Source organism: Cervus canadensis, chromosome 33, assembly GCF_019320065.1.
Source record: "Cervus canadensis isolate Bull #8, Minnesota chromosome 33, ASM1932006v1, whole genome shotgun sequence".
Taxonomy (NCBI): domain Eukaryota; kingdom Metazoa; phylum Chordata; class Mammalia; order Artiodactyla; family Cervidae; genus Cervus; species Cervus canadensis.
The window spans coordinates 10176265-10197342 of NC_057418.1; the positions used below are offsets into that span (position 1 = coordinate 10176265).

Here is a 21078-nt window from a genome sequence, read left to right on the forward strand (position 1 = left end):
TACTTGAAGAGAAGACAGATTCTATTTAATGTCAGAGGTGAAGGAACAGTTAGAATTTTGACACAGTAATTATCTAGATTGCCAAAACAAAATACAAATTCTTTAAAATTTATCAAAACAGTATTTTGAGAGTCTTTTTACTTTTTAGAGTAAATATGACACAAGGGATAGCTTTAGAACAAGCTAACATTACTAGGATTCAGGCTGGTGCAACTGGTACAGTTCAGTAGTACATAAATGACTCAAACGAATGTACTCTAGACCAGAAACTTAAGTTACAAAATAGAGTTAATATTACAATTAATACAGGTAAGTAAAAACCACTGCTCTCAGATTCTACACACTTAAAACAAAAAACCCATAAACTTTATACAATAATCCAAATCACGCACTTCTACTCAAATGATCAGGGTATAATACAAACACACATAAGCCTAAAAAGTTATGGTCACATTTTGGTTTTGTTCCAGTGATGCACAATCACATGAAATGTTCTATCTGTTTCGTGTGAAATAAACATTTGGCTGAGTTATTATAGCTGCTGAATTAAAAATATTTCCATAAAAATGTTCGGACCAAAATGATCCCAAACATCACGGTGTTTGGCATTATTTTGAGAGTCCTTATAAAGAGTCCTTATGAATCATAGAAACAGAAGCAGTTAGGAAATTTCAGTGTATTTCGTCTATTCTTTTTTTAACACGAGTAAACAAATACTGGATTTAAAGTGCAGCTTCTTTCTCCTGTCCCTTCGATTCTCCCTCCCCTAGAAGAAGATCAGGTCTATATTCATTTTGAGAATCTCCACGGAAAGCTGGAAGCAAGCTGAGCGACAGTCAAGCCTGTTTGTCTCGGAAGTCGGTGATGGCTTTCCACAGTGCGCACAGCATCCCGCCCCTGTGTAAAGACACAAGAACACGGTGAAGAGATGGCCACTTGAAACAGCACCCTTGAAATATGAAAGTGACTTCTTAGTTTTCAGCGGCTCTGATCAGAACATGAAGATCCCAAAGGCTTGTCAGTCCTGGTGTATTCTTTTTGTAGATATTTTCTCCTCACCCCTCCACGCCTTTCCTCTCCACTCCCACAGACAACCAGAGCCCAAAGCATCATTTTAGATTTTCAGCACTTTTGAAATGCGTCTTTCTAGAGGCGGATAGGAACAATAATTATGTCTGTGCTTGGCCTGATGGAGACAACAAATTATTGTAAGGAACTGTGTTCAGATTATATCATGTTATTTGGATGGCAAATCAGCACCTCATCATGGTATTTTTAATAAGTATGATATGATCATGAACCAAATTAGAGCATTTGGTTTAAAATATCAGCTTTAAGATATCTGCACGGTCTTAATCTCATATGTTATCAAGAAATTCTTCTGGCTGATTTGCATTTCCTAATATGGACACATTGGTTATTAGTGCTCCCAATAATAGCCTGGTCTAAGCAACTCAGGTTACTCAGAGCAGCTGAGAACTCAAGCACTCTACCCAAGACTGGAGAGCTAGTTAGAGCTAGTTAGCAATCGGCTGGGAAGGGGCCCAGGCTTCTTGATCTCAGCCCAGTGCTCTTTCCATCATGATGAGACTGAACAGAAAGAAAAGTGGTACCTTAGTCTCAGGCATTTTAAATCATCACGTGTAACATAGTAGAGAACATCCATTAATGAATACTCCTCAGCCAAAAACTGTGGAGAAAGTAAAATATGCACAAAAGTAAGATGTCTTACGCACTTCCATAAGTAGCAAACTATCCACAATGTAAACATTGGCAGTAATGAAAAATAAATCTAAAAGGAAATTCACTAAAGACAGAATCATTTGGAATTATTAGAAAACAGTCCCCCCTATTACAAAATAATTCCAAAGAATTACATCCATACGACTGCTAGGAGTAGAAAGATGATAAGGAACAGGGTACTTTTGATTGGTCTTCTGATGAATAGATAAGACTTGCTTGTAATTACATCTGCTGCTTATAAGATAATGCTTGTATTTAAAAGGTTTAGTGCTTTGTAACTTTATTTTTTCCCAGTGGGTAAAATATGTTGTTTACACTTAATTTCGGAAAACTTACTGATACTTACTACAAAATCAGAGTCCTGAATTTAAGTGAAGCTTTTAATTTTAAATCTTTCAAAAAGGTCAGTGACTTAGTGGGTCATCAATGACTACTCCTTAGTTTTTATTTGAGTCTAAGTTAGAGGGGAAAATATTTTGGAACATTTGATTGGATAAATTTTTCCCATAGGTGAGAAAATCCCTTAAATTTTTGTAATTTGTTTGCAGATTTCTAAGGAGACTCTTAAATTTTATTAAGTAATCTAATAAATTATCAAGCCAAGAGAAATTCATCTTTTTTCTTAGTCATTGAAAAAATTTAAATATAAAACTGAAATCAACATAATATTGTATTAAAATAAATAATGTAATATTTCCTATTTATATAAACTATTATTTCTATAAAATAATAAAAATATAACCTCTTACTGCACATATATGTGATCTTACAACATAAAGAAATCTATTCATGCTAACTACAAAAGTTCCCTATATAATATAATAGCTGCTGCCCAGTAGAGTCTAAGAATGTCACATGAGAATTTAAGAGTTAAAGAAACGAGAGAAAGAATGAGAAGCAGAAGAACTTTTTCCTTTTAGTTCTTGTCTTGATTTTTCCTATTCTTCTTTATTTTCAATTAAACAGCATAAAAATCTTTACGGGTTCTGGACCACAGAGCTTTTGTCTGCCTCACTGTCTCTGTCCTCTGCCCCGAATGGTTTTCCCTTTTTGCCTTTCCCCCATCCCAGAACAGACATACAGTTTATTCCTAAGTATTCCTTTAGACTCCAGCTCGCCAATCATCTTTTCCAAGAGCCTTCCCCAACTTCTCCCTCCCTCTGTCTCCTAACACCTGATAACCTTTCCTTTACAGACTTGACCAGGACATAATTACATTTGTACACATGGAATTCTTTGATTATGGTCTGCCTACCCTAGTCTGTGAGTCTCAGGAGGGCAGGGCTGGGTCAGAGTTTCTCACCAGTGTATCCCCTGTGCCTGGCACATAGGAGGCTCTCAGCATTAGGAAAGAAGTGAAAAAACGTTTGTCTCGTAGAACATTTTCTTTACCCGACTTATAGTGTCTTCATCGGCTCCATTCTCTCTCAGCCAGTCACTAAGTGCAGAATCTTCAGTGTTTGTGCCAGGGGAATTGGAGTGACTCAGAGGCAACCCAGGAATATCTAGAACAGAATTGGGGTGGGGGGATAAGGAGGGACATTCTTAGCTTCAGAGGTCATTTGATAATCAACATTTATTGACGCTTTAACAGACTTTTCTCCATCACAGTATAATCAATAGAAACCATTGAGATTGGCAGTCTACAAGATAATATAAATCAAACTCTTTAAGACTGCTTAATATACTAGTAAATGGAGAGTCACGAACAATAATTAATGGAACTTCTACCTTGTAGTTTCGTATCAATTTTATAGCTTCTTAGAATAAAATGATGCATCAAAATCATACTGTGTGTTTTTCAGGCAACAAAAATGAGCATAATTAGCAGAGAACCATATAATTATAATAATCTCTATTTCCCCTATTTGCAATAATATGGAAGGACCATATATCTGAACAAAAAATAATGACTTTTATTTTCCTCTAAATGGTCTAAATAAGATTGCCTAAAGATTATCTTTCATCCCCAATTTCTCACAGAATAGATTTCTTTAAAGTTCCAATCTGTGACTCAAAAAAATAAAAAAACTGAGATATAATTGACAAAACATTTTATTAAAGTATATTCAACTTATGACTTGCTATTGCTTTATCTTTATTCCACTTAAGCCTTATCAAATTATAAAACACTAGAACACACAGAATACAAATGCAAAATGACAAAAATAGTATCATATCATTCTAGTAATTTCTTTGTGAAATCCTTAAAAAGAAATAAAGACAAAAAAATTGGAGAGCCCTATTTACCTCAATAATATATAATCTCGGGAAAAGATAATTATGAATCATTTTTACTGTACTTGTAAGAAATAATAGTTTGCTACAATTAAGAATTGGATATTTTTGTACAGCAATCTCTGCTTGTAGTTGAGGTACAAGTGACGGATGCTGAATAAGCCATGACATAAAGTTTGCCTGTTGGCTTTCTAGTTTTCTGTGGCAGTCTGGTTGAACAGTATTACTTTAAAATTTTCTGCTATTCACCTATTGGCTGGGACTTCAGCTTCAGGTGTTTAATTTCTTGGTCTTTCTCTTCAATTGCTTGATGAAGGAGTGCTTGTAATTCTTTCTCTTTCTGAACCAATTCTTCCAGTAATCTGCAGAAGGAAATTATATTGGTTGACAGGATAATGAAGCGGGAGCAGCCACAGAATGACCTTCTAGACAAGGGTTCTCAAGCTAAAATGAACACAGACATCCTGGGGTTTTATTGAAATGCAGATTCTGATCCAGCAGCTGGCTGGGGAGCAGGGGTGGGTTGGGAGCTCTGAGTTTCTGCATATGTAATAAGCTCCCACATCCACAGACATCCAAGTTGAGTAACAAAGCTCTAGAAAGTGTGTTTCCAGACAAGAATTTAAAACTTGCACCCCTAATTGGCTGACAGACTCTTCAGAGATGTTGTTCTGTTTTCTTTAATGATCATAATGGCAAACAAATTTATATATGGCGTTTACCTGCAGAGCCCCTCATCAAAAAAAGTTGGTCAACATGGGTAATACAATAGGCAATGAATGCAAAGAAGAAAGGTACTCTCTCTCTTTTAAACTATGAAAATTTGAGAAGTAACTCTTCCCTGGTGGTTCAGACAGTAAAGAATCCGCCTGCAATGCAGGAGACCCGGGTTTGATCCCTGGGTCAGGAAGATCCCCTGGAGAAGGGAATGACAACCCACTCCAGTATTCTTGCGTGGAGAATTCCATGGATGGAGAAGCCTGGCGGGTTACAGTCCATGGGGTCGCAAAGCATCAGATATGACTAAGCGACTAACACTTTGACTTCACAACTACAGGGGAGGTCACCAACAGTACCTGGCACATAATCAGTCCCCAGTAAATGTTAATGAAGATTGCTTGGGTTGTTGTGTTTGTTACTGTTATTTTTCTGCCTTCTAAGGGGAGCAATGAACTGAGTAAAAGGACAGCTGTGTTCCTGGTACATTCAGTTCCCCATTGGTACCTGATACATTCTCCAAAGAAATAAGGAGAAGTATTCTTTTACATGGTTCTTACCCATGAAATGTTCATTGCATAGCTGACAGCCAAGTGGTAACCCACTCACCATTCCCACTACTGGGAAAATACTCCAAGTTGTGAAGAAAGAGGTTCTGAGTTTTTAGAAAACTATCTGAGTAACAAATTCAGAATTGCAATACTTCAAGATAGATGGGGAAACAATGGAAACAGTGACAGACTATTTTCTTGGGCTCCAAAAATCACTGCAGATAGTAACTGCAGCCATGAAGTTAAAAGATGCTTGCTCCTTGGAAGAAAAACTTGACAAATCTAGCCAGCATATTAAAAAGCAGAGACATTACTTTGCTGACAAAGTGAAAGTGAAGTTGATCAGTCGTGTCCAATTCTTTGTGACCCCATGGACTGTAGCCCGCCAGGCTCCTCTGTCCATGGGATTCTCTAGGCAAGAATACTGGAGTGGGTTGCCATTTCCTTCTCCAGGAGATCTTCCCGACCCAGGGATTGAACTTGGGTCTCCTGCATTGCAGGCAGACTTTACCATTTGAGCCACCAAAAGAATCCATATAGTCAAAGCTATGGTTTTTCCAGTAGTCATGTATGGATGTGAGAGTTGGACCATAAAGAACACTGAGCACCAAAGAATTGATGCTTTTGAACTGTGGTGACTCTTGAGCATCCCTTGGACTGCATGGAAATCAAACCAGTCAATCCTAAAGGAAATCAACCCTGAATATTCATTGGAAGGACTGATCCTGAAGCTGAAGCTCCAATACTTTGGACACCTGATGCAAAGAGCTGACTCATTTGAAAATACTCTGATGCTGGGAATAATTGAAGGCGGGAGGAGAAGGGGATGCCAGAAGATGAGATGGTTGGATGGCATCACTGACTCAATGGACATGAGTTTGAGTAAGCTCCAGGAGATGGTGAAGGACAGGGAAGCCTGGCGTGCTGCAATCCATGGGGTTGCAAAGAGTAGGACATGACTGAGTGACTGAACAACAAATATAATTATGTATAAGATCATCAAGGTACATTGTTTCATGGCTCTTAACAAGCTCTACTTGTTTTACTTTCTGAGTATTGATAGATTTAACTCAGGACCAGATTCCATTCCAAAAGTTTGTTTTTGTTTCAGCTGACATGGATTGAAGGCAGCAGAGCCCAACTGAAGACAACCCTGGGCTTGTATCCTGGTTCAGCCATAAACTTTCTGTGTTAACCTTGACAAATGACTGAATGCCTCTGGGCTTCCAGTCTCTCATTTGTAAAAAGGAAGAGTAGAACTTCCTGAGAGAATGACTGTAATCATTGATGAGAATCATCATAGGTAGAATGCCAAGCACAGAGTCTGGCCTTTAAGAAGGGCTGTCTGCTCTCTGCTGCAGCCTCAGGCCCTGGACAAAAGGCCTCCCAGGGTTCACGAGGGTTTGTCTCCCCGACCTCCAGGTTCCACCCCTTTCCCACAGGACAGAGACATGGGAGGCTATCAGGTAGAAAAAAGGGTTGTAGTAGAGTTCAGTTCAATTCAGTTCAGTTGCTCAGTCGTGTCCGACTCTTTGTGACCCCATGAGACTGCAGCATGCCAGGCCTCCCTGTCCATCACCAACTCCTGGAGTTTACTCAAACTCATGTCCATTGAGTCGGTGATACCATCCAACCATCTCATCCTCTGTTGTCCCCTTCTCCTCCCACCTTCAATCTTTCCCAACATCAGGGTATTTTCCAGTGAGTCAGCTCTTCGCATCAGGTGGCCAAAGTATTAGAGTTTCAGCTTCAGCATCAGTCCTTCCAGTGAATATTCAGGACTGATTTCCTTTCTCCTCCAACACCACAGTTCAAAAACATAAATTCTTTGGCATTCAGCTTTTTCTATAGTCCAACTTTCACATCCATACATGACTACTGGAAAAACTATAGGACTAGATGGACCTTTGTTGGCAAAGTAGGTGAGTAGGTGAGACAAAAAGAAAACAATGGGAGACAGAGACAGTGGTTACAGGAAGACAGCTTGTGGAGTAAACAGCACACGCTTAAATGGATTAAGCAGTAGGAAATGAAAGAAGGAAGGAAGGAGAGGATTAAGGGAGACTTACCTACTCCAACACAAATGGTATTCAGAGAAAGTTTCGGCAGGCTCAGTATGAACTTTTAATTTGGCAATTTTTGGTCTGGCATATATTTTTGTTTTTCATACTAATCTACAGTATGAATAGCGATAGTATATTCTTACTGTTTTTCTCAAAGAACACACAGTGAAATTTTCTAGAATTTAACTGCATCTATCTAGATTATGGGCTTCCCCGGTGGCTCAGCCATAAAGAGTCTGCCTGCAATGCAGGAGCCGCAGGAGACCGTGGGTCAGAAAGATCCCCTAGAAGAGGGCATGGCAACCCACTCCAATATTCTTGCCTGGAGAATTCCATGGACAGTGAGAGGAGCCTGGCGGGCTATGGTCCATAGGGTCACAGAGAGTTGGACATGATGAAGCAACTTAGCATGCACACATTTAGACTATTTATTTCCTTTTAATCCTAAAAGCCAGAACTTAATGCTGGAAGCAAAGTACTGACAGGCCACCTCATTTGTCCCAAATCCAGCCCTCAAAACTATTTTTAGGACATATCCAGTCCATCAGTTTTGTTTTTACTTTGTCTTCTGTTAGTAGGGAAATCCTTTGAAACCAAGGCAATTGACTGCCTCTCTGTGCCAGACAAATTTGGCAAGGATCAGCCGTGAGGTCAATTTTTTAACTCAAATAGGTGAGGGTGGGGAGCTGAGTTGGTGGGTAATTCCAGAATTGCAGGAAAGGGAAATCAGATAATCAGTCAGCTCCTCCTGAGTTAGATTTTAACTACCTCTGCATTTTTGTCCCAATTCCTTATGTTAAGTGAATTATTTTCAGAACATTTTAGGTAAGCATATACTTTATATTTAAGTAAAACATGCTTCCTAAAGCTATTTTGTTACTTTGTGCTATTTAATATTATTGATGATCTAATAATCAAGAGCTGGATAGATATTCATCAGTGATTATCCTAAATATAAGCTTACGATTTCTAACCTGAGGATTACACCCTTTCCTAAAAACACATTAACATTTCCTCAAGCTTATTTTGCAGTATATGTACATCTGTATATCAAGTAATATTCAACTGAAAATTACAAGGACCGGTTGTAGACATGACCAGCCCCTCGTTGGCACCTGTCCTAACACAGTTGCCCTTTCTTTAGATCCCTCCGTGAAGTGAATGTTGTACCTTGTCTCACTTTTCTAGGGCTGGGAGGAGCTGTGGGAGATTCTACTAGGAAAAGAAAAAAAGGAGGCCAGTAACCACAGAGATTTCACACATGTGAGTGTAAATACATAGAAAACATAAATGAGTGGGCTTTGTAAGAACTGCAACAGCATCCTAAAGTAATAAAGACATGGTCGTTCATGTGGGGAGCAGGCCCTCAGCTGTCTGATACCCTCAGAAAAGGGATGTGAAGAAAGCAGGCGGGGAAGGGCAGCGCCCAGGGCCCACGGGTGGAGCAAGCATGGTGGGGACCGTGGGGGTGGTGAGTCAGGGTGATGCAGATGGGCTGAGGAGAGGAGGAAGACGCTGCGCTTGGGAGAGGCATATTCTGTTGACATAAGCCAGGGTAGGTACACAGAAGCTTCAGGAGCCAGGGGAGCAAATGTACTGGCTCACTGGTAAATAAAGTAGCTTTACTGTCTGGAAGCCGTGGGCAGGGCCGGGTGGGTGGTGGGACCTAAACAGTCCTGAGTGCACGCCCCTCCTCCAGAAGTCAGAGAAGGGTATGAAAACACAACTCCATTCAGGACTGGGTGCCAGAGAGTAAGCTAAAGAGAAGTGACTAAACTCAACAGCTGCTCTATGCTCTATGGAGAGTCATAATGGGACTATTGCTTGAGTGAAACTGAAAGCTGCTCAGTCATGTCCGACTCTTTGCAGTCCGTGGAATTATCCAGGCCAGAATACTGGAGTGGGTAGCCTTTCCTTCTCCAGGGGATCTTCCCAACCCAGGGATGGAACCCAGGTCTCCCACATTGCAGGCAGATTCTTTACCAGCTGAGCCACAAGGGAAGCCCAAGAATACTGGAGTGGTAGCCTATCCCTTCTCCAGTGGATCTTCCCGACCCAGGAATTGAGCCAGGGTCTCCTGCATTGCAGGTGGACTCTTTACCAACTGAGCTATGAGGGAAGCCCATATTGCTTGAGAAGAGGAGGAAATGAAGGACATGAAGATTTAAATGAAGTCTTAGGAAAGACTCCAATTCTTTCTCACTAAGTAACAGAGGTGGGAAGTAAAGAGGTGGGTTTCAGAGGACAAGACTGGGATAAGGAAACTTCGCTGTTGGTCCAGTGGTTAAGAGTCTGCTTGCAATGCAGGGGACATGGGTTTGATTCCTGGTGAGGGAACTAAGACCCCACATGCAGTGGGGCTACTAAGCTAGAGAGTCTGCTCACCACAACTACTGAGGCCGTGCATTGCAACGAGAGATCCCGTGTGACCCAACAAAGATCCCATATGCAGCAACTGAGACCTGATGTTGCCAAATAAATAAATCAGTATTTTTTTTTTTAAATCCAGGATACAGAAACAAGAAAGTCACTTTCCCTTTATTCAGAAAGATTTCTGTATGTAAACTGTAGAAGCTAAGTATGGATTTACTGAATCGTGCAACTAAAATTCAAGTTTCTAAATATAGGATGAGGTTGGTTGGTACTACTCATACAAGCTTGGTATTCAAGCTTATTAAGAACCCAAACTTACGACTAGAAATAAAATATTTTTATCTCCCCGGTGAATAACTTGGATTTTCAACTAAGGTTTCTAAATATTTGAGCAATGTTTATTGATTCACTCCAAAAATATAAATAATAAAAAGGTTTTCCCTGTCAACCCAAAGTCATAATGTCAGTTGCCCACATGTCAACGGTAACCAGCACAGGAAGCTATAAATCATAAACATTCAGACCTTGAACTGTGTCAACATCTTGTGAAGCACAGGGACATATTTCCTGTTCCCTCAATAACCTGATCATGTGAGTTCTGTGTTATCAAATTCACAAAGAAAAATTAAACTCCAGATATGATACAGCATATTAAAAATAAAATCATAAATGTGGTCAATGGATCATCATTTCAAGGTTCTAAAACGAAAAACTTTTGAACCATTAGTTTTATCTCCTTAAGAACAGAGCTCTTCCTCTCCTGAAAGAACCTGATATTCCAAGTCATGGGTCTCAAGATCACAGACTCTCTGCTTGTCTTTCAGCTATCTACTGGATGGTACATGATGCTCTGAGCCTGCATCCCAAACAGTCTGTGAGGTTACAACTAAGTTATTCTGAAAATCTTAGTGCAGTGATCAAAGAAGAGATGCTGAAGGACTGAATTGGGAGAAGCAGAAAACATATTTGACTAAAGAGGCTAAAATAAATCTCTCATTTTAATAAAGAATTAAATCAAGGTTATATGAATGGGAAAAAGGAATTACCTTACGTATACTCTGTGGACCAATCTTTAAAGTAGACTCCAAACACATGCATTTATATAAAAGAAAGAAAAAAGAAACCCAACCATATTGGAATAGGCCTTACCTATTTGTTTCTATTTTCATCCTTCCAAGCTGTACATTCAGCGATCGGTGAGCACTCTGGGAGTCATGGGATACAGTAGAACTGAGCGTGCTCACCCCTGAGGTGGCCACCGCATCTTCAAGGACTGCATGAGGTCTTCGGACAGTTTGATTTGAAGGCCGTTCATCATGGTCACCTTCTGCATCCAAGTCTTCTTGATCGGCAGTATCACTCTCAGATGCAAGGCTGAAATGTGGCCTCAGTTCTGTTAAGCATATGATCAACAACAATCTTAATGAAATAAGAATGACTGCCTTAATTTCTTAAGACATGTCATCTCCCCTGCTATCAATAAGAGATGTATTCCCAACTGCTTTTCCAAAAGTGAGGATGGATTTCTGCACATTACTTCAGATTTGTTCTTCCAGTAAATTTGCAAAATTCATAAGATATGTAAACTCAGAATGATCTAACAAACAGAAGAGAAATTTTCACACAGCACATAAGATACGTGGGAAATCTGTTAAAATCAGATAGGCAATTGTGTAAAAAACCTGTTAAGAATATGAAAATTTGTTTATACAATTGAAATTTATAGTTTTGATTCTGTCAACTATTAACTCACTTAGAAATGAGGAAAGTGAGATATAGAGAGATTGTATAAACAAAAGTAAGAAGACAGAATGCTTTTTGCTTGTAATATTCAAAATGTCTGGGGGTGGGAGGGGCAAGTACTGAAAATACACACACATTCTTATATTCACTCTAGTAGGCCTATCTGCTTTTGACTTTTTGACTATTAGGTTAATTTTTAGTGTGTGTCCTACCCTAACCTACTGACTCACCACTAAGATTTAAAGTGCAGAAGTTACAAGTCTCCAGTTTAAACAGACTGCAGGCCAAGAGCTCATCTGCAGGTCACTTCAGAATTGGGATGATACCTTCTGATGGGAAAAACTATTATACATTGTGATTAGGTTCTCAAAATGGCCCCCCCCAAAAGGAATTACATTCATAATTTAAGTAAAATCAGGGTAACAGAAATATTGGATCTTGGCTCCATATGCTATGATACATGAAACTTTTATTTTCAAAGAAACATTCTTTAAATTCTTTACAATTTTCAAAAGTTTCACACATATGATTTCATATAATCCTAGAATGACCCTTATTTTCCCTGTACCCCGTATGGCCCCTTTCCCATCCCCTCTCCCCACCGGTAAACACTGATTTGTTCTCTGTATCAGTGTTAAATTCACTAGTTTATTGTCTTTTTTAGATTCCACATATAAATGATATCATACAGTATTTGTCTTTCTCGTCTGACTTTTTCACCTCAGCATAATGTTCTTCAAGTCCATTCATGTCATGTTGCTGCAAAGAGCAAAATTTCATTCCTTTTTATGGCTGAGTAGTATTCCATCACATACACACATTTACACACACACACACACACACACACACACACCACATCTTCTTTACCCATTTATGTGTTGGACACTTAGGTGGTTTCCATAATTTGGCAACTGTAAATAATGCCGCTATGAACATTGGAAAAAATGTATTTTTTCAAATTAGTGCTTTTGTTTCTTTCCGATATATACCCAGGAGTGAAGCTGCTGGGTCATATGATATTTTTAGTTTTTTGAGCCACCTCTATATGGTTTTCTACAGTAGCTGCAACAGTTTACGTTCCCACTAGCAGTGTAGGAGGGTTCTTTTTCCTCCACATCCTTGCCAACATTTGTTATTTGTATTCTTTTTAATGATAGCCATTCCCACAAGTCTGGGGTGATATCTCACTGTGGGCATGTGGAGCTTTCATTATATCACAGAACCCAGCGAGAATCTGATGAGAGCCATATGGATTCTCCCCAGAAGAGCAGCACATTCAGACAGCATTTTCCCTGTTTCTTGGGGGCTCACTGACTCCCTGGAGCCATATGGATTCTCCCCAGAAGAGCAGCACATTCAGACAGCATTTTCCCTGTTTCTTGGGGGCTCACTGACTCCCTGGAAGCCAATTCTGAGAGTCCATGAACCACAGTTTAAGAGCCCCTGTGTTGGGGGAGGGCGCCAGTGGGAGTGATGGAAGACCCCTTCCACTACGCTAACATCGCTGCTACAGCAATGCAGCCAAAGGGCCAATTCATTGCCAAGTCCTCCAGGGAACTGTTCGGTCTTTGCTTATTGACCTGTGTATGGTATAATGTCCTTAAATTTCAAGCATGCTGTTGCATGTGTCAGACTTTCCTTCCTTTTGAAGGCTGTATAGTACTCCATTGTTTGCACATACCACACTTTGTTTATCCATTCATCTGTCAATGGACACTTGTGTTGCTTCTACTTCTTTGCTACTGTGAATAACGCTGCTGTGAACTTGGGTGTGCAGTTATCCATTTGAGATCCTGCTTTCAATTCTTTTGAATATATACCCAGAAGAACATACGGTGATTTTTATTTTTTTGAGGAGCCACATATTGTTTTCCATAGTGGCTGCACCATTTTATAGTCTCACCAATAGTGCACAAAGGTTCTGATCTCTCCACATCCTTATCCTTTATCTCTTAAGGTTAGCCAAACTCCACCTCTATTCTGCTGTCTGCATTATTGCCTGCTCCTTCCAAAATTATATTTCCTACTTCATCTATGGTATTCTCTGTGTTAGTCGCTCAGTTGTGTCTTGACCCTTTGTGACAATAGACCATAGCCTGCCAGGCTCTTCCGTCCATGGGATTTCCCAGGTAAGAACACTGGAGTGGGTTGCCATTTCCTTCTCCGGGGGATCTAGAACCCGGGTTTCCCGCATTGCGGGCAGACTCTTTACTGTCTGAGCAACCAGGGAAGCCCTTTTGTCTTCATTCTGTGTGTTAGTTGTAGGTATAACTCAAGATCAGGTGTTTTTAAGTTACGTAAATCTGCTACAGGGGCTGAGCCATATTAGCTTCATAAAAAGTGTTGGCAGAATGGAAGTTACCTTACTACAATTATTTAAAAGGGAACAAAATAGTGAAAAAAAATCTTTAAAAATAAGAGGACTTCCCTGGTGATCCAGTGGCTAAGACAGCACTCCCAATGCAGGGCGCCCGAGTTTAATACCTGGTTGGAGAACTAGATCCCCTGTGCTGTGCAACTAAGACCTGGCATTGCCAAATAAATAATTTTTAAAAAATATGAGAATTCGATCTATATTAAATTAAAGCAAGAATAGGCCTTTTTAAATTTTCTAAATTTTTTTCTTATGGTCTCTAAACTGAAATTTTAAAGCTAATTTTAAAGGTTTATTGTCTTGTTGAATATAATCTCACTTTAGGAGAGGGAAAATTTCTAATACTTATTATTACATTATTACATTTAAATGTTCCCTTACATTCCTCTAACTCTGTACACTTTAAATGATCATATGTCATCATTTTACTTATGTGCCAATGACTAAGAGTTTTTCTCAATAATTCGAAGAAAGTAGAAAACTATAAGTGAATGCAATACTTTGTTATTTTGATCTTTCATGATGGCTCCCTGAGGACACATCATCAAATTAGATATTGTAAAACATGCAAATAAGAGAGAGCATCTGGTCTTGATCCTCCAAAAGAAACAACCTGAAGGAGAACTAGGGCAAATATACACAAGAGTCATAAAGCATATGCGAAGATAACATGGAATTACAAGTACAAATAAATTCAGCTTGAATATCTTAGATGCTTTCAGTTATATACCTACCTACATATATAATTCACAGGTACATACAATAAGAGTGCTAAGGGGTAAGTAAAGTATATTTGCAATGACTAAACCTAGTGTGGGGTTTACTCATTGATGGATTCAAGGAGATGGAAGGGCCCAGGCAGGTTCTGGAGGAGGGGAAAGCCTTGGGGTGGAGAAAGGGGAAGAGGTACTTGAGAGAAATGAAATGTTAGTTGCTCAGTCATGCCCAGCCCTTTGCAACCCGAAGGACTGTAGCCTGCCAGGCTCCTCTGTCCATGGAGTTCTCCAGGCACGAATACTAGAGTAGGTAGCCATTCCGTTCTCCAAGGGATCTTCCCAACCCAGAGATCAAACCTGGGTCTCCTGCATTGCAGGTGGATTCTTCACTGTCTTAAGAGAAGGAAGGACAAATGAGCCCTCCGAGGAGAATGGAAAGCAGAGGGAACTGTCCGGACACAGCCAAGTGTCATAAGAAAGGCAGGGACTCAGGGGAGCCTGGAATGAATGGACAACATTTAAGCCCATGTGTGGGAAACTCAAGGGAGTGCATGTTTCCAAAACACAAGACAGGGTCACACAGCAATGCTATCCCCACATCCCCTCACTCCCACTCCACCCCAACTGGCAGCCTCATCAGAGGAAAATAACCAGACCAAGCTTCTCTAACACACGGTAGGATCACAATACTTGTCAGAGCGGTGCACGATCCCTGCATTAAATACTGCATGTAGTTTGGGGTGCTGGTCATTTTATATTGATGTGGACATGGGGCACAGGACTGATTCAGCTTAACAACTGGGAGTAACACCAAGGCCTCTAGCAGCTTAAACGACTGGAGTTCCCATCAGAAGTGTGCCTGCACTGTACATCCTCTCTGCCTTTGCTGGGCCAACATGGTCTCATGCTCAGAATTTTGCCATCTGGTCACCCACAGCCAGCCTGTACTTGAAGAGTAATGAAAGATACTCAGTGTTACCAATAGTTCACAGGCTGATCCTTGAAGATAAGTGGGAAAAGAGTCTGAGGGGAAAAAAAAGAAACTCATATGGGATTTACACAGTACTCTCTGTTCTGTGCGTTCTTTTTCGGAAGAAAGAGATGGAACATTTTCTTATTTTTTCCTTTTCATTTTGAAATAACTTTAGACTAACAGAAAAGTTGCAAAAAACAGTCAGAGAGTTCCTTGTACACCCAGTATCAGCTTGCCCTAAATATTTGTAACAGCTTACACAGCTTTGGCACTATTACCAAAGCCAGCAAATTCACATGGATACAATACTATCAACCTAATCTACAGTCCTTACTTGATTTCACGGTTTTCCCAAGGATGTCCTTTTTCTGATCTAGGATCCCACACCACATTATTTGTCATGTGTCTCTCAGTCTTTGCCAATCTGTGATGGTACCTTCGTATTTCTCTATCCCCCAAGACCTCCGTACTTTTGAGGAGTCCTGGTCAGCTATGTTGTACTGTGTCCCTCATTTTTGGATCACTTATGTCCTGTCAAGATTGGGTTGAGGCTCTTGCCTTTTTGGCTCCTATACCACAAAGGCGATGTTGTGTCCTTCTCAGAGCATCATATCAGGAGGTACCCGATGCTGCAGTGTCTTATGTGAGTGATGTTTACCTTGAGCTTTTGGTAAAGGAACCGTCACTGTTTCTTCTTTGTAGTTAGTAGATATCTTGTCGGGAGAGTCCCTGAGACCATTCAAATACCTCGTTTCTCAGCATTATTTTTCCTGCTTACCTCAGCAGCTATTAATGGTTCTTGCTGTATTAATTATTACTGTGGTGTTTGCCTAATGGTGATTTTCTATTTCCCTCATCCCTTCTACATGTATTAATTGGAATTCTACTAAGACAAATAATTGTCCTTTTTCCTCCATATACGTATTTATTCAATTACTTATATCAGTATGGACTCGTGGCTATTTAGTTTACTCTATGCATATAATCCAATATTATTTTTATTGATTTTTTGTTTAATTTGTTCTGGCTTAGACTTTTGGAAAGTCCTTCAAGCTGTCTCCAGGATCCTTTGTATCAGCTTCCATCCTTTTGGGGCACTTCCTTACTTTTTGCCATCACAGTAAGTTACAGGTTCATCTTGTATTTTCTCTGTCCCAGGCAGGCCTGGAAATCAACCATTTCTGCAAGGAGCTCTGATTCCTTTTATTAGAGAATATTTAAAAGCCAGCATCTGGGTCCTCTCAGCAAACACATCTAGGAAATGTGTGTACTGATGATGGTATACTTTTAAATTTGTTGGTTTCTTTAGCAAGTCTTAAAATTTTGGTAGGTTAATTGCAGTATTTGGTCATCTAAAAGGAATTTTTATCAAGAGACTAAAAAGACAGGCATTTTTAGTGTAGTTTCTTTGAATCTTAATTGTATAACAAAATCTTTAGGGACATTTGGAAATCAATGGAATTGTCAAATGCTTGAAATTGGTTGCCCTTGTTCATATATTTCAACATATACATATTGATGTACAGTGTATATTGTATTCCTGCATCCTGAGAGGAATATTAAAAAATATTTTCTTAATGTAATTCTCTGAAATTTCTACTTATTACTATTATTCTTGGCCACGCCATGCAGCTTTTAGGATCTTAGTTTCCTGACCAGGTATTGGACCCGTGCCCCCTGCAGTAGAAGCGTGGAATTCTAACCACTGGACCGCAAGGGAAGTCCTGTTTTTTTTGCTCACTTTTTAAAATGCTTTCAAAGAATCATTTCAGTTGTCATCAGAGACCCCTAGTGGCCTCAAAGAAACCCATTTCACAGTGGAAGGACAGAAAACTTGCTTAGCAAACTGTTTTCATAGAGTGTGCCTTCTTCTGCACACGAGCTGGGTTAGAGCAATGCCCATCACGGGAACACTCATGTGAGGAGACATGCCTCCCTGTGTTGTCCCTTGTCCCCGTCTCTCCCTCTAAGCTTAAAGTGTTTCATCTACAGCATGATAATCAGGGTGCTTTATAAACTATATTTTGGAAGAATTTTAGATTTACAGAAATACTATAAAGATAATACAGAGAACTCCATATACCTTCCACCCAGTTCACCTAGTACATCTTATGTAGCTATGGTACTTCAGTCAAAACTAAGAAATTAACATTGGTATAGTATCAGCTGTATTAAGGAAACTGGGGTACTTTCAGATTATGCTCGTTTTCCTGATGTTCTTTTTTCTATTCCAGGGTACAATCCATTGCATTTAGGTAATCCATTTTAAAAGAAGTTATTACAAATTAGATTAACAGATCATTTATATATTATTTAAATTATTTCAAAGTATAATCCCTTTCTCTTCTCCTCATTTAGACATTCTCAATTTAGGTTACTACTGGGTGTAACTTGGGGCTTCCCCAGTGGCTTAGCGGTAAAGAAGCTGCCTGTAATGCAGGAGTGGCAGAAGATGCAGGTTCGATCCCGGAGTCAGGAAGATCCCCTGGAGAAGAGCGTGGCAATCCACTCCAGTATTCTTGCCTGGAGAATCCCATGGACAGAAGAGCCTGACAGGTTAGTCCACAGAGTCACAAAGAGTTAGACACAACTGAAGTGACTTTGCACACATAGGACACGGTGTAACTCATGGCCTACACCTATACTACTCACTGACACACACTTACTCCCTTCCACCCCTTATGTCTTTTGGGTTAATAACCCCTCTTTGGTACACTTCCCACACCGAAGCTCATTTCCCTGATCAACCATCTAAACATAAGTGCGTGCTGACTTCCTTAAAGCCTCACACTAGGTCTCCATCAGCTTTACATTCTTCAGGTTCACATCCAACTGCCAGCCGTTTGTTTCAAAGCCTCACTAGGGTTTCTTCTAAGTGATGCAAAGTTTTTACCCTAATTTGTTATAACCAGGTAAAACTCATCTACTGATTGCTTCAACCAATATTTATTGGAAATCTGTTAATTTCCAGGCAACATGCTGGACAACGTGTTTGACACAGAATAAAAGACATAGCTACCCTCTGGTAAGGGAAACAGCCATTAGACAAGAAAATAAAAGTAGTTTCTGACTGGGCAAATGTCACCAATGGGAAAACCATTTCCAAGGAGAGAGAGAGACAGGGAGTCTACTGTAGACTTTGCGGGTCCGTCAGGACTCTCTGAGAGGGCATCTCGTAAACTGAGACCTGAAGAAGGCAAACTTACAAGAACACAAGAGAAAAAAAAAACAAAAACAAGAATACAAGGGGAGGTGGCCGGAGGGATGGGGGTGGGGGACGGTGGGGGCGGTGAGGTATGCACCACATAGACGAACGACCCATTCAGGGATGTTAGAACTTCTTCTATTTCCTCGTTTTATAAGAAAGAAATGTTAATCCCTCACTCTGAAACCAGCCAAGGCATTCTGAAAGAAGAGAAGGAACTCCACAACTCAGAAGGGCTTATGATAACTTGAAAGTTTGTGGTACCATTTATAAATAACATAAAATTTGAAATGTTTCATATGTATATTTACCTTATCTTTTTCGATTTCTGTTTTAGAGTACTTTATATTACATGTACAAATTAGTACAACAGAACATGTTTCTTTTATTTTAGAACACGTTTCTAATTCATATACCTCAATCAGTCTATTTCTCTATCTATACACACACAATGCAAGCTGGAATAGCTCCGCTTAAAATTTCTATAACGGGTACACTATCAAAACACTTTGGAAGCTTATCTTAGAACATGAGTGCATCTGTCCCTTTCTCCATAACAGGCTTCCCAGGTGGTGCTAGTGGTCAAGAACTCGCCTTGCCAATACAGGAGAGGTAAGAGATGTGGGTTCAATCCCTGGGTCGAGACAATCCCCTGGAGGAAGGCATGGTAACCCACTCCAGTATTGATGCCTGGAGAATCCCATGGACAGAGGACCCTGGCAGGGTCCGTGGGGTTACACAGAGTCATACACGACTAAAGCGACTTAGCACACACGCTTACTCCCATAACCTGGTTGCATTCATTGAGATACCCTTTGGTATAATATCTTAGTGCAAACATAGCTGGAATCTATTTAGACCCGTGATTTCCAAACCTGGCTGTATATAAAAATGACCTGGAAAATCAGATTCCTGAGCTTTATCCTCAGCAGATTCTCACTCAGTCTGGGATGGAGCTCTCAAAGCTGTAATTTTAAAAAGCTCCTGACATCACTCGATGCACCGGCAGCTATGAGAACCACTGGTAACAGATGACATGGGAGGGTGTTTTGTGGGTACAGATATCTAAATATTGAAATGCATATGTATTTGGAGCTCCTGTATCATTTTCTCTTTGTCTTTATATCCAATGATGCTCTTTAAAGACAAGGAAACAAGACTTCCTCACTCATAGTAAACATTTTGCTCAGAGTACACGCACTAGATAAATATTATTTGGTGGTTTTGAAAGATGAAAAAAAAAAGGCTAAGTTGTCTTAAAAGCAGTGAGGAGACATCATAAATGATAGATAAACAGTAATTGAAAATACCAAACTCTAAATATCGGCAAAGTAGTTAAGTATTTCTGACCTGGAACCAGAATGGTAATAGCCGTCTGTACCGCCTTTCGGATGATACTGTCTAAAGCAAACATCCAGTGTGGCTTGATGTTATGATTCCGAAGAACTTTATTGACCTGGAGAAAGAGAGTGATATATGGTTTATTTTAATATTTAATTGCAAATAACCTAGCTGATGCATGCATTCGGATGATATTCTACCAATAATAATAACTAAAAGGCTTCTTCACTCTGAATTGTGAATAATTTATTTATGTCACCAGAAAACAAATGAAAAATTGCCACTTCAAAATGAAGTTTGGTGCTCCCCATGTAAGCAAGTGAGATATACCACTTCAATGAAAGGCAATCTAGTTGAAAGGGAATGTTGCCTCTTTGGGACTTGGTATCTGCAACTTCTGTCTTTTACGATGTCAGCAGATTGGAAAAAAAAGAGTCCACGGGGTTTAAAATGGTTGCACTAGCAGTAAAGAACCCACCTGCCAACGCAGGAGACATGAGACACTGGTTCGATCCCTGGGTTGGGAAGATCCCTCGGAGGAGGGCTTGGCAACCTACTCTAGTGTTCTTGCCTGGAGAACCCCATGGACAGAGGAGCCTGGTGGGCTACAGTCCATGAGGTCGCAAAGAGGTGAACATGAATTAAGTGATTCAGCATACACACGTGCATCGAGACTATGTATTTCCTTTTTATTCTTAAATGTTATGGTTGCTGTTCAACACAACCAAGCACTTCAGCATAATGTGACGACTTGAAAGTGCCAGTCACCGCTTAAAGGGGGAGCATGAGAACACGCGTGCTACCTACAGACCTGCCATGGTGCATGCCTTGTTTTCTACCCCACAACAGCCTCTATCTTTTTAAAAGGGGAATAAAGTGTTGAACTATTCCAATCTGTTCACATTAAAAATCTCTGTTGTAAGACTGTCTTTTTAAAGTGACTAGTAATGTTTCACTTATTTACACAGACACTGACACAGATAAATGCATTACCTTTCTTTTGAAAAATTATGCTAAAATATGCGTTCCATCAAATTTACC

The 21078-nt window shown here is 39.9% G+C and overlaps 1 protein-coding gene across 1 annotated transcript in view; it reads right to left on the reverse strand.

The window, feature by feature from the left end:
* The window catches only part of MAP3K5 (mitogen-activated protein kinase kinase kinase 5), a 213252-nt gene continuing 192174 nt past the window's right edge, over nucleotides 1-21078 (reverse strand). The window contains exons 25-30 of the mRNA XM_043456974.1: nucleotides 20047-20152; nucleotides 10835-11078; nucleotides 4231-4343; nucleotides 3136-3248; nucleotides 1614-1690; nucleotides 1-897 (exon numbers count right to left, since the gene is read on the reverse strand). Coding sequence (XP_043312909.1) covers nucleotides 837-897; nucleotides 1614-1690; nucleotides 3136-3248; nucleotides 4231-4343; nucleotides 10835-11078; nucleotides 20047-20152 — 714 coding nt within the window. The 3' untranslated portion in view covers nucleotides 1-836. The remainder of the gene's footprint in view (nucleotides 898-1613; nucleotides 1691-3135; nucleotides 3249-4230; nucleotides 4344-10834; nucleotides 11079-20046; nucleotides 20153-21078) is intronic.